This window comes from Salmo trutta, chromosome 14 (assembly GCF_901001165.1).
Source record: "Salmo trutta chromosome 14, fSalTru1.1, whole genome shotgun sequence".
Taxonomy (NCBI): domain Eukaryota; kingdom Metazoa; phylum Chordata; class Actinopteri; order Salmoniformes; family Salmonidae; genus Salmo; species Salmo trutta.
The window spans coordinates 27,460,075-27,473,025 of NC_042970.1; the positions used below are offsets into that span (position 1 = coordinate 27,460,075).

Here is a 12,951-nt window from a genome sequence, read left to right on the forward strand (position 1 = left end):
ATAAGTGAGCAGTGTATGTATCTGTCTTGCCTTCCAATGAATGTTGCTCATTTGCTGTTTTGACAACACATCCTGGCATGGTCAAAGATCTCATGGTTTGCATAACTGTGTTATCATTCTCTACCATGTGAGAATCATCTGGTTAACTCTGCTGTGTTGACCACTCAGTAGACATTTTCCAGTCTACATGCACAAAGAGACACCTTGGTTCTCTGAAAAAGTATTTTATTAATGTGATTCCATTCAAAGAGACATTATTGGTAGGATAAAGAAAGGATAATTAAAAAACTGACTTGTGGAAAAAAGGCTGTTGATCCAGGCAAGTTTTGCATGGCTTATGTTCAATGTGTGAATGGTATTAAGTCTGTCCAACTACACACAGGAGATCAAGAATGTGACCAGGATAAGTTCCAGCAGCTTGTAAGCTAAATTTACCAGCCGAAGCAAGGATACATGCTGAAGTCCCCATGACACTTTGCTGCATACATTCAAAAGGCTTTCATTGTTTCCCAATGTCCTGTAGCCCATGTATACTTCCCTTCAACATCCTCATGAGTTAATGAGGTTCCTCTGATATGTATTAACATTCAGGATCATTTATGTCCTCCCCTTGAATGTATTCATGCAGGTATAGGTTCCAGAAAACTTGTGGATCTCTTCAAGTGCAGCCTGTGGCATAAAGCTAGGGTGTGGAGAAAATACAGAGATAGGGGGTTACCTATGAGTGAAAAACATGTATGTACTTTAAATTGGTCAAAATGACATGAGGCATTACCTTTTGAGGACAACGAGAGCATGCATGGTCCAGGGCATGTAAAGGTAGGCTGTGTTAGTCCTGACTGCATCCACAGTCCTTTCAGCAACTGTCTCTGGCTTGAGGGGAGGGAAGAGCGCTGGAAACCTACAGGACCAGAAAAACCAGCAAGATTAGGTATGCAGTAACTGCAATACATGGTTTCATCTAAACTAGGGTGTGAAGAACCATGTTGCTCACCTGACTCTCATACCCTGGAACATCTCAGTGTTGGTGTGGAAGGGGAGCACGGTGGTGCAGCCCACCCCGGGACAGTCCAGCAGGCCCAGAGTCAGGCTCTCCATGAAGGCCAGGGAGGAGGCCTTGGAGGTGCAGTAATCTATGGCCCCAGGGATGGGCGATTGGGAGAGGATGGAGTTTATACAGACTACGTGGCCATGTTGGAGCTCCAGCATCCGTGGCAGGAAGGCCTTTGTAGTCTGGATGGGGGAGAAAAAGGGAGGGAGGGTGGATATGGGAGAAAATGTGCCCGTTAAAGACATGAAATAGAGACACGCAGGGGAAGCAGGCCCGAGTGGAGCCACAGACTGAGTATACATTTATTTTTAGCTGATGATTGCATTTCTGTCTGCACACAACCTGACAGTTTGATCTATATTCAAACAGAGTGCCATAGGCCTTCTGATGTTCTACCTAGGGGCTGAAGCAGTATGCCTATCATTTGGAAATACCACTACACTCATGTAAATGAAGCTGAGACTGACATGCCTGCTGGGTGCCCACCTCTGTCAACATGCAGGGTTATTGGCCACTAAAAGCACTTGTGGAGAATAAGATTGATCTAACTATAAGAAAACCCACACCTCTCTTCCTAAAGCTCAACAACACTTACCCAGAACTGCCCCATTGTGTTGATGTGTTGAGATTTCAAAAGAGCGTCATCGTCGCAGTCCATCAGGCTTTTCCCATGGACCACTGCAGCGTTATTCACCAGGATCGTAACATCTCCCACCTGGGAAAAGAATAACATAACAAATGTCAAAAACAAGACTGCATTTTTATTTCTCCTATTAAGAAGTGATCCCCTTTCTACCTACTTTCTTTTCATGTGAAGTTCTGTAGTAGAGCTGACAGACAGTCATATTCAACACTCTTATCTTATATCCAGACATTGCAATTGAGGTGTAATCTATATGTCAGATGGTAGAGAGGAATTAAGGAGCTATGAACCCCTGCCAGTTCTGTGGAGGGGAGTAACAGCAGTGATAGAAACCTTGACCTGTGAGCGTTTCACTGGCTCAAAACAACCTTTTTATTTGTGTGGATAAAAATTGCTCATTGGATTTACTATGGATCTACTGTAAACAACATACCTTCTCTCTGACCACCTTGGCCTGCTTGTAAACCTCCTCCCGATTGGCCACGTCGCACAGGAAGTAGTGGCACTCTGTTCCTGATTGGGAGATCTCTTCGCATGTCTCTTTCAGACTCTTCTCTGTGCGGCCCCACAGGATCACCTAAGAAAGGAAACATATTGAAGGTAAACTAGCCATGGGTTACAAAATAGAGTTAGAAAATGACTGACAATGAAGTTGTGTAATACTCTATGTAATATGCTCTGAATAGAAGATGAACAAGTAACTCAGCTGCTTGAATAGTGATATTTAGCTTTTCAACAATCAGCGATCTGTACATTTATTGTTGTCCAAATCCTGAGAAAAACATGACTAAAATAAGTTTAATGGTGTTGGATTCTGGCTTGAAATATACTTATTTGTGTTGCCATACTAGAACTTATTGATTACTTTACATGTAAAAGAAATGTATATGTTGGGGCTCAATGACGTGTGAACAGGAACTTTGTGTATGGAAAGTTACTGAGTGAGACAGAAAATGTATTAACCATTATGAATTATTAAACATGTTATTAAACATGGATATTAATATTTTTAAGGAAGGAGGCAAAGAGCAACAGTCTAGTCTCAGTTCCTGATAACGCAGGCCAGTTGCTGTGGAACTAGGACAAGGAAGGATGTGGAACTCAACTCGAGATACGGTCAACAGTTGAAGAGAGAAGAAACCTCTGGGAGGGGGGCCAGAGGAGCCCACCCCGAAGACCATCTAATGTAACTACTGTCCTATCTCACACACACACACACACTTCAAGGCCTATGAAGGTTCTAAACTTAGGGAGGACCATGACAATACCAGTAAGAGGAACATACTGAGTTTCTGTCAAAAGGTATAAATATGTGCTTGTGTGACGTGTATGTTGTGTCTGCAGCTAAAGCACCCAGCGGGTTGAGTAAACCTCAGTTTGAGCTTTTACTAGTCGTCCGTTTTAGTTTTTACTCTCTTTGTTCAGAAGCTAACAATGGGTAGCCAAAACCAAATAACTATACCAACAACCCATGCTCTCAACAAGTGCACAGACATTTCATGTTTGCAGCATTTGGTCCAAAAGGATGAGAAGACATTATTTGGTTGAAATGTTCATTTAATTCATAGAACAGAGAGGCCATTTTTAGGTGCAACAAATAGTTTTAGCGTGAGATAAAGTGGGTGGAGTTGCAGTATGAATGAACCGTCTCTTCATCAGCCTGGTGAGGCTAAATGAAGCTCAGTCATTAGAGCAGAGAACATGGGGTAGGATGGAGGTGGGGGGCAGCGATTGGGCAATTAGATCTGTCAGTCTTTGGGGTCAGGGAAAGGTAATGAAATAAGGTGTCGAGCCCTCCTCATCTCTCAAACACACATTCTCAAAGAGATTACACAGCCTGTTGGGCACATGAGCCCAGTCATTTCTGGTCAGGGAGTCTGAAAACAGTGAGTGTGTGAAGTACTGAGGGGGCCAATGTAGGGCTTGGCTGGTTGCCTGTGACCGAGGTTAATATTTGAGCAGAAAGAAAGTGATTCTGTGTGTATGTGTGTGTGTTTGTGTGTGTCTGGGTGTGTGCGTGGGCAAGTGAGTGCAAGCACTTGCATGTCTTTCATCCACCCTTACAGTATGATATCAATGTTGTGTAACTATAACAATCCTAATTCTAATAGGGAAGATCACTTAAACACAAGTACAGGTCACAGTGACATCCTTATCCTGATGGAGAAGAGCACAGAGACAGCCAGGGGCTATAAGCACATATTTCTTTATGAATTAATAGGAGGATAGTATATCTCAACCTCTCAAACATGCATAGCTTTCCAAAGGTTGCCTAAGGTTTTGCTGCTATCTGTCTTGTTTTACTGCAACACTACATCTAGGGCAATCTGATCAGCTGTCGGTGATTTACATAATGGAAGCACTAAGCGAATGAGACTTTAAAGTGACATTTTTGCTTTGGGGCCTTCATTCATTTGAGTGGGAAGATCACAATCTGCACGACATGTAGTTTTTATCAGTTCCAAGACTTCAACATGTTTGTCTTTCCACTGGATGGGTCTTTGTTTGAGTTCATTAGGATTGCTTTTTTGTTTGCTTCCTTTGCCAGCCCATTTTAGAGATCAGAAGAGATCAGAAGCGATGGACAAGTGGCAAGTGGGTCTAGTTAAATGATTGAAAGCCTTTTATAGGATTTCATCCTAACAGTATTCACACTGCGTTTTCCTGTTATTTAATTCATTATGCTTATCTGCCAGTGCCAACACAAACAATGGCCAGTTAAATCTAGAGCTATCCGTTTAGAATGCCTACGTGTTGAGCTAAAACTAATTCTACATTTCCCTCACATCAGGTGACTAAGTATCTCTGATAAACCAGTGATTACTCTGAAGTGCCATATCTGACAAGATTAAACAACATTCACCAATTGTGTAAAACTGATGGTCTATTCAAGGACAGTAAGTCTTCGCCATTACAGAGGGCTGATGGGTCAGGGTGCAATGATGAACTGGCGGTGTGGTCATCAACATGCCTACACCACAACACAATTATATTTCACAAGGAAAAACCTGGGTTCAAGGATGGGCATGAACCTTTCTCTTCACAGCAGCTGTAGGGGATAGGGGCAAACAGGGAGAGAGGGCTTTGGGAATTCAGGAGGCAGTCGCCTGTCCTGCTGCTGTCTAATTAGTGCAGAGACAGCAGGGTCAGTTGCAGGGCAATACCCAGCTGGGAGCAGCGTGCTTCCTGCACACACACACATGCAAGCACACACACACAAGCACACACACACAGACACACTATATAGTGCTTCAACGAATCAACCTGGGTAGAGGAATATGTTCCCACTTCTCCAGATGAGAAGCCAGGGCTGAGAAAGATTGCATTATCTCTTAGTTTTCTCATTTGTACTTCTTCCACATGTTCACAATATTATGAACAAAATATTGAGTTGCAAAACTGACCCCCCTTTGTTGTGAAGCAGCAAATGATAGCTTTTAAAAGCCACAGGTTTCCTCCGGGTCCTTCCATGAGAAGATGTTGATGGAAAGATGATGAGCGAGGCCAAAGCTCTTTAACTTAAAATGTTTTTTTTTTAGCTCAGACAGTAATAAGCTGCAATTTTACTTGAGGAAAAGGCCACATAAAAGAACAACAATTATAAACCGGTTCGTTTGAGGCATGAATGCTGACAAAACATTTATTTTTACTGCTCTAATTACGTTGGTAACCAGTTTATAATAGCAATAAGGCACCTCTGGGGTTTGCGGTATATAGCCAATATCCAGGCACTCTGTGTTGGGTCGTGCATAAAGACCCGCCCTTAGCCATGGTATATTGGCTGTATACCACACCCCCTCGGGCCTTATTACTTAAATAACAACTGAGACTGTCGTTCGCCACATGGCAATTCATAAAGCTAGTCATTATTGGTCTAAGTTACATGGCGAACATGCAACTATCTTTTGATTTGATTTTGATTTGTAAAAGGGGGATGTGGTATTCATATGAAATCATTGTGAAATGATTATGTCTCAATCTGTGTGTCCGAGAGGTGTAAAATGGACTGGACTCTGTCCATTACACATGAGAGCTAACAGAACACCACGGTGGCTCACTATGCACTCAGCTGTGTAATGTTTGAAGGAAGTTATCATAGGAATAGTGGGTAGTCTGACCAGTAGTGGAGGCCTGGCGGGGACTGTCAATGTAGTCACTGAGGTATTTCAAACCTAAGTGACTGCTCCTTGTTAGGGAGGGGGATGGGGGTGGAGACAGGCTATTTATAAGACCCCTGGTAGGATGGTGAATGTTTAGGATGGTTGAGGCAGCTAAAACATGTCACCTTCCTCTGTAGGCTTCATTTCACCTCAATAATGAACTCAATGTAAGGTAATTTCTGCCTTTCTGGATTGCTTGAAAAACACATCTGAATCTGTTTTATTCTGGCAATGTGATGTCTTATGTTGGCACTTGGCATAGGTAAGTGTTCCTTTGCTGGTCCCAGATTAACAACAACCTTTATTCTGTAAGGATTATGTGAATAGCTTTCAAATATGTTTCTTCAGAGAGTTTCAAGTAGAAAAAAGAAGGACACATTCATCTCAAATCCATGGCAGGGTTTTGTTATAAATTGATCAGTTCTGCTGGCAGTCATAAACCATTAAAACTTTATTCTGGACATTAATGATGCCTGATCTCATCCACTATACATTTTCAGCCATAACTCCTATTTCGGAGCTTTGGCTGAACAAATATCATTCTGTGCTTCACTATATCATGGCAGCGGTCAAACGGTCAGAGAGGGACCTTCGATTTCTGCAGACATGCCCTCTGGTTGACCTACTCTGTTGTGCAACTTGTACCAAAACTGAGGACCCTGTCCTGCAATCTCAATGGCCCATTTACTCCTAAGGTCATGACCCCTTGCATTCATATTGGAAGAAACAATAGATTGGAGTAACAAATTGGCAAACTGATGTCATTGTGAGGTACATTGCCCTCACAATGTACCTACTGCAAACATATGGAGATGTTGGTAAAGGAGGGTGGGGGTGGGGCGGTACTACATCAATAAAAAATTATAGTTTTGTCAAGAAATGTGTGTAAATAAGACTATGTATAGCACATGCGGTGTTCAGAGGTACAGGTTGGTACAGGGTATGAACTCAGTCATCGTTATAACCATATAATTAACATGTACTAATAAAGATATGAAAACCTGCACAGGTGTGGGCTAATATTGGCTATTTTGAGTACTCCTATTGCCTTGGCTAAGTAGACCCACTCACTTTTAATGCGCAACAAGTTGCATAATAAAAACAACAAATTGAGAAACTAAACGCATGCATCTGTTTAATTTACCTTTTTAGCGCCCTGCTTGGCAAACTCTTGAGCCAGGTGACGACCAATACCTCGCCCCCCGCCTGTGATCAGCACCACCTCCTTGGTCAGGGTTCTCCGTCTACTTGGTTGCAGTAAGCACACGCTTGCTTTCAATATGTAGTATAGAATGTGGATGGGGAACAGCACCATACAGCCCAAACACTTAAAATCCATGTTACTTCTTGTACAGTAACCTAAATTCTCAGAACAACTTTCGAACACAGAAACACAAGTTCAGTAACGATATCCTCCAATCGTGATGTCCTTGGCAGAGCAGAGTTCAAGATTAGGTTTTTAGGTAATTATCGGGTTAAAACTAATAGCAGACTAAAGTAGGCTACTGCAGCACTTGAAGTCAATATTTACTACAATTGATAACCTCGTCAAAATACGGAGCTCAAGCATGTTTCTCGATTTATTCAGAATACTGGCAAAACTATGTTATTTAATTCAATACCTCTTTACACCGGTAGTACTTTGTTACTTTTAACAAAACTGAACTCGAGTAACCTAAAGAAGGCGCGATTGTCTCCAAAGGCATGCGCTACGGAATCGTCTACAACAAGTGTGTTGTGTTCCTTCCTTTAGACGTTACCGCCTCTGACTCTGGCAGCTTCATTTATAGAGCTCCGACTACCCGTTCTCGCAGTGCTGGAAAGACCTGCGATCTGAAGGGAGTTTTAAAAAACCCATTAATCCTGATTGACAGGTTGACTGGTGAGGAATATATTTATTGACTGTGTCGGCTGTGAATGGTTGTCCCGCTCCCCACCCCCGAGAAACGTTGCCACCACTGCTGTGAAGGCATATTTCAGTTGCTCTCACTCTCTGATAGTTGGATACGTTTCTCATGCACTTGAGAAGTGCCATAACCTGCTTTGATAATTTACTCGGATGACTTTGATGCACTTCGATGAGGCAACATTCACCCAAACTGATTTAAGGGCTTGGTCGTAGTATCCAGGTTGTGTGCACACACACAATCTCTGAAACTGAGAGCAGGCGGGGAGTAGATATGTCAAGTGACTGGATTCGAAAATATTTGAGGCAAAAAAGTGAAGGGAAAATAGGAAGCACAAAATTCTGCAGGAGCAAACAGCAAGGAAGCAAAACAAGTTAACATACCAGCAACACATTTTTTCAGATACCTCCAAATCAGGAATTTCTTAAGGACACATATCCCACAGTATGACATTAAGCCAAAGAATCCTAGACTTTATGTCACATTCGTCGTACTGATGGGACCAAAGCGCAGCGGGAATGTGTATACTCATCTTCTTTATTGTGAAGAAAACCAAAATAAACACTTTAAAAAAAACAACGACGAAAAAAAGTCCTGTAAGGCACACAACTTACATACGGAACAACTACCCACAAAAACCCATGAAAAAACACCCCTACTAAATAGGACCTTCAATTAGAGGCAACGAGGAACAGCTGCCTCCAATTGAAGTTCAACCCAATAAACTAAACATAGAAATAGAAAAACTAGAATGAACATAGAAATATACTAACAGAACATTAACCAAAAAAAAATGAAACACATAAAACAAACACCCCCTGCCACGTCCTGACCAAACTACAATAACAAATAACCCCTTTACTGGTCAGGACGTGACGGTTCCGGACTGGAGAGCGACTCTGGCTGCGCCGGTTCCGGACTGGAGGGTGACTCTGGCTGCGCCGGTTCCGGACTGGAGGGCGACTCTGGCTACGCCGGTTCCGGACTGTAGGGCGACTCTGGCTGCGCTGGTTCCAGACTGTGGGCCGTCTCTGCAGGCTCCGGACTGTGGGCCGTCTCTGCAGGCTCCGGACTGTGGGCCGTCTCTGCAGGCTCCGGACTGTGGACCGTCTCTGCAGGCTCCGGACTGTGGACCATCTTTGCAGGCTCCGGACTGTGGGCCATCTCTGCAGGGCCGTCTCTGCAGGCTCCGGACTGTGGGCCGTCTCTGCAGGCTCCGGACTGTGGACCGTCTCTGCAGGCTCCGGACTGTGGACCATCTTTGCAGGCTCCGGACTGTGGGCCATCTCTGCAGGGCCGTCTCTGCAGGCTCCGGACTGTGTGCCGTCTCTGCAGGCTCCGGACTGTAGGACACGCACCTCAAGACACGCACCTCAAGGCTAGTGCGAGGAGCAGGAACTGGATACACCGGGTCATGAACAAGCACTGGAGGTCTGGAATGCACAGCCTGCACAACCCGTCCAGGCTGGGTGGTAACAGTAGCCCTGCACGAGCGGAGTGCTGGCACAGGGCGAACTGGGCTGTGCAGTGGCCTGATGGCTGCCGTGCGTAGAGCAGGCGCAGGGTAGCCTGGGCCTAGGAGACTCACTGGTGGCCAGATGTGCTGCGCAGGCATACTCCTACCTGGCTGGATGCCCACTCTAGCACGGCACTTGCGAGGGGTTGGGATCACTTGTACCGGACTGTGCGTGCTAATGGGCGAGATCGTGCACACTTCCGCACAGACAAGCGCTCTCATGATCCGCTGCTCCCCATAATAAGCACAGGGAGTTGGCTTATTAAACACCCCCTGCCACGTCCTGACCAAACTACAATAACAAATAACCCCTTTACTGGTCAGGACGTGACACTTTATGATGTGCTACAGGCCCACATTGAGGCATCCACAGACACTATTAAAAGGGCTTGGGAGCAGGAACTTGGTTCAGAATACTCAGATGAGTAGGACTGTGTAGAAGCTCTCAGGAATATAAACCACAGTTCAGTGAATGCCAGACACAACCTTGTTCAGTTTAAGGTGATACACAGGTTACATTACTCAAAAGTTATACTGCATAAAATATTCCCAGACACCTCACAACTGTGAGAGGAACAAGCAGGATGAGGGGACTTTGACCACCTTATTTTGGACATAAATTACAGTTGAAGTCGGAAGTTTACATACAGTTAGGTTGGAGTCATTAAAACTTGTTTTTCAACCACTCCACAAATTTCTTGTTAACAAACTATAGTTTTGGCAAGTCGGTTAGGGCATCTACGTTGTGCATGACACAAGTAATTTTTCCAACAATTGTTTACAGACAGATTATTTCACTTATAGTTCCCTTTCTCACAATTCCAATGGGTCAGAAGTTTACATTCACTACGTTGACTGTGCCTTTAAACAAATCAAATCAAATGTATTTATATAGCCCTTTGTACATCAGCTGATATCTCAAAGTGCTGTACAGAAACCCAGCCTAAAACCCCAAACAGCAAGCAATGCATGTGAAAGAAGCACGGTGGCTAGGAAAAACTCCCTAGGAAAAACTCCCTAGAAAGGCCAAAAACCTAGGAAGAAGCCTAGAGAGGAACCAGGCTATGAGGGGTGGCCAGTCCTCTTCTGGCTGTGCCGGGTGGATATTAGAACAGAACATGGTCAAGATGTTCAAATGTTCATAAATGACCAGCATGGTCAAATAATAATAATCATAGTAGTTGTCGAGGGTGCAACAAGCACGTCCGGTGAACAGGTCAGGGTTCCATAGCCGCAGGCAGAACAGTTGAAACTGGAGCAGCAGCACGGCCAGGTGGACTGGGGACAGCAAGGAGTCATAATGCCAGGTAGTCCTGAGGCATGGTCCTAGGGCTCAGGTCCTCCGAGAGAAAGAAAGAAAGAGAGAAAGAGAGAATTAGAAAGAGCATATTTAAATTCACACAGGACACCGGATAAGACAAGAGAAATACTCCAGATGTAACAGACTGACCCTAGCCCCCCGACACATAAACTACTGCAGCATAAATACTGGAGGCTGAGACAGGAGGGATCAGAAGACACTGTGGCCCCATCCGATGATACCCCCAGACAGGGCCAAACAGGCAGGATATAACCCCACCCACTTTGCCAAAGCACAGCCCCCACACCACTAGAGGGATGTCTCCAACCACCAACTTACCGTCCTAAGACAAGGTCGAGTATAGCCCACAAAGATCTCCGCCACGGCACAACCAAAGGGGGGGGGGGGCGCCAACCCAGACAGGAAGACCACGTCAGTGACTCAACCCACTCAAGTGACGCACCCCTCCCATGGACGGCATGGAAGAACACCAGTAAGCCAGTGACTCAGCCCCTGTAATAGGGTTAGAGGCAGAGAATCCCAGTGGAGAGAGGGGAACCGGCAAGGCAGAGACAGCAAGGGCGGTTCGTTGCTCCAGCCTTTCCGTTCACCTTCACACCCCTGGGCCAGACTATACTTAATCATAGGACCTACTGAAGAGATAAGTCTTCAGTAAAGACTTAAAGGTTGAGGCTGAGTCTACGTCTCTCACATGGGTAGGCAGACCATTCCATAAAAATGGAGGTCTATAGGAGAAAGCCCTACCTCCAGCCATTTGCTTAGAAATTCTAGGGACAATTAGGAGGCCTGCGTCTTGTGACCGTAGCGTACGTGTAGGTATGTACGGCAGGATCAAAGCCCATGTAATGCTTTGTAGGTTAGCAGTAAAACCTTGAAATCAGCCCTTGCCGCTCAGGAAGGAGATGCGTTCTGTCTCCTAGAGATGGACGTACTTTGGTGCGAAAAGTGCAAATCAATCCCAGAACAACAGCAAAGGGCCTTGTGAAGATGCTGGAGGAAACAGGTACAAAAGTATCCATATCCACAGTAAAACGAGTCCTATATCGACATAACCTGAAAGGCCGCTCAGCAAGGAAGAAGCCACTGCTCCAAGACCGCCATAAAAAAGCCAGACTACTGTTTGCAACTGCACATGGGGACAAAGATCGTACTTTTTGGAGAAATGTCCTCTGGTTTGATGAAACAAAAATAGAACTGTTTGGTCATAATGACCATCGTTATGTTTGGAGGAGAAAGGGGGACGCTTGCAAGCTGAAGAACACTATCCCAACCGTGAAGCACGGGGGTGGCAGCATCATGTTGTGGGGGTGCTTTGCTGCAGGAGGGACTGGTGCACTTCACAAAATAGATGGCATCATGAGGCAGGAAAATGACGTGGATATATTGAAGCAACATCTCAAGATATCAGTCAGTTAGTTAAAGCTTGGTCGCAAAGAGGTTTTCCAAATGGACAATAACTCCAAGTATACTTCCAAATTTGTGGCAAAACGGCTTTTAAGGACAACAAAGTCAAGGTATTGGAGTGGTCATCACAAAGCCCTGACCTCAACCCTATAGAATAATTGTGGGCAGAACTGAAAAAGCGTGTGCGAGCAAGGAGGCTTAACCACCTGACTCAGTTACACCAGCTCTGTCAGGAGGAATGGGCCAAAATTCACCCAACTTATTGTGGGAAGCTTGTGGAAGGCTACCCGAAACGTTTGACCCAAGTTAAACAATTTAAAGGCAATGTTACCAAATACTAATTGAGTGTATGTAAACTTCTGAACCACTGGGAATGTGATGAAATAAATAAAAGCTGAAATAAATCATTTTCTCTACTGTTATTCTGAGATTTCACATTCTTAAAATAAAGTGGTGGTCCTAACTGACCTAAAACAGGGAATATTTACTAGGATTAAATGTCAGGAATTGTGAAAATTGTGTTAAATGTATTTGACTAAGGTGTATGTAAACTTCCGACTTCAACTGTACATGCTAACTGGGCTCTCATTTTTGATTACTTATCTAAAGGCTTTGATAGAGTTTTAGCCCCAGACACATTGATCGCTCTATTTGGTACAGTTGATGGGAATAACCAGGAGGGGAAGGCTGTCTCTCTTTGTACTCTATTAGCCAAAATGCTCATATTGCAATTTTGGAAATTGGAAACTGTACCTACCTTTGAAATGTGGTTACCGGATTTAGGGAATGTAATGCACATGGAAAAAAATTGACACAATACCTACAATAGAAGTCCAATATTTTACAACATATGGCAGCCGATACTGGATAAATGGTCTATTCCCCCTTCATAACTGGGTTGATGATCTGCCTCTACTCTCTGCTATACTCCACTCAATATTTATTTTTG

General features: G+C 44.3%; 1 protein-coding gene across 1 annotated transcript; it reads right to left on the reverse strand.

Moving 5' to 3' along the window:
- Positions 1-204: 204 nt before the first annotated feature.
- dhrs3b (dehydrogenase/reductase (SDR family) member 3b) lies at positions 205-7,674 on the reverse strand. The gene is made up of 6 exons (XM_029775132.1): positions 6,999-7,674; positions 2,128-2,271; positions 1,647-1,766; positions 995-1,233; positions 776-901; positions 205-682 (listed from the first exon to the last, which is right to left on the reverse strand). The coding sequence occupies exons 1-6, from the start codon at positions 7,191-7,193 to the stop codon at positions 598-600; spliced, it is 909 nt and encodes a 302-aa protein (XP_029630992.1). The 5' UTR covers positions 7,194-7,674; the 3' UTR covers positions 205-597.
- Positions 7,675-12,951: the final 5,277 nt, after the last annotated feature.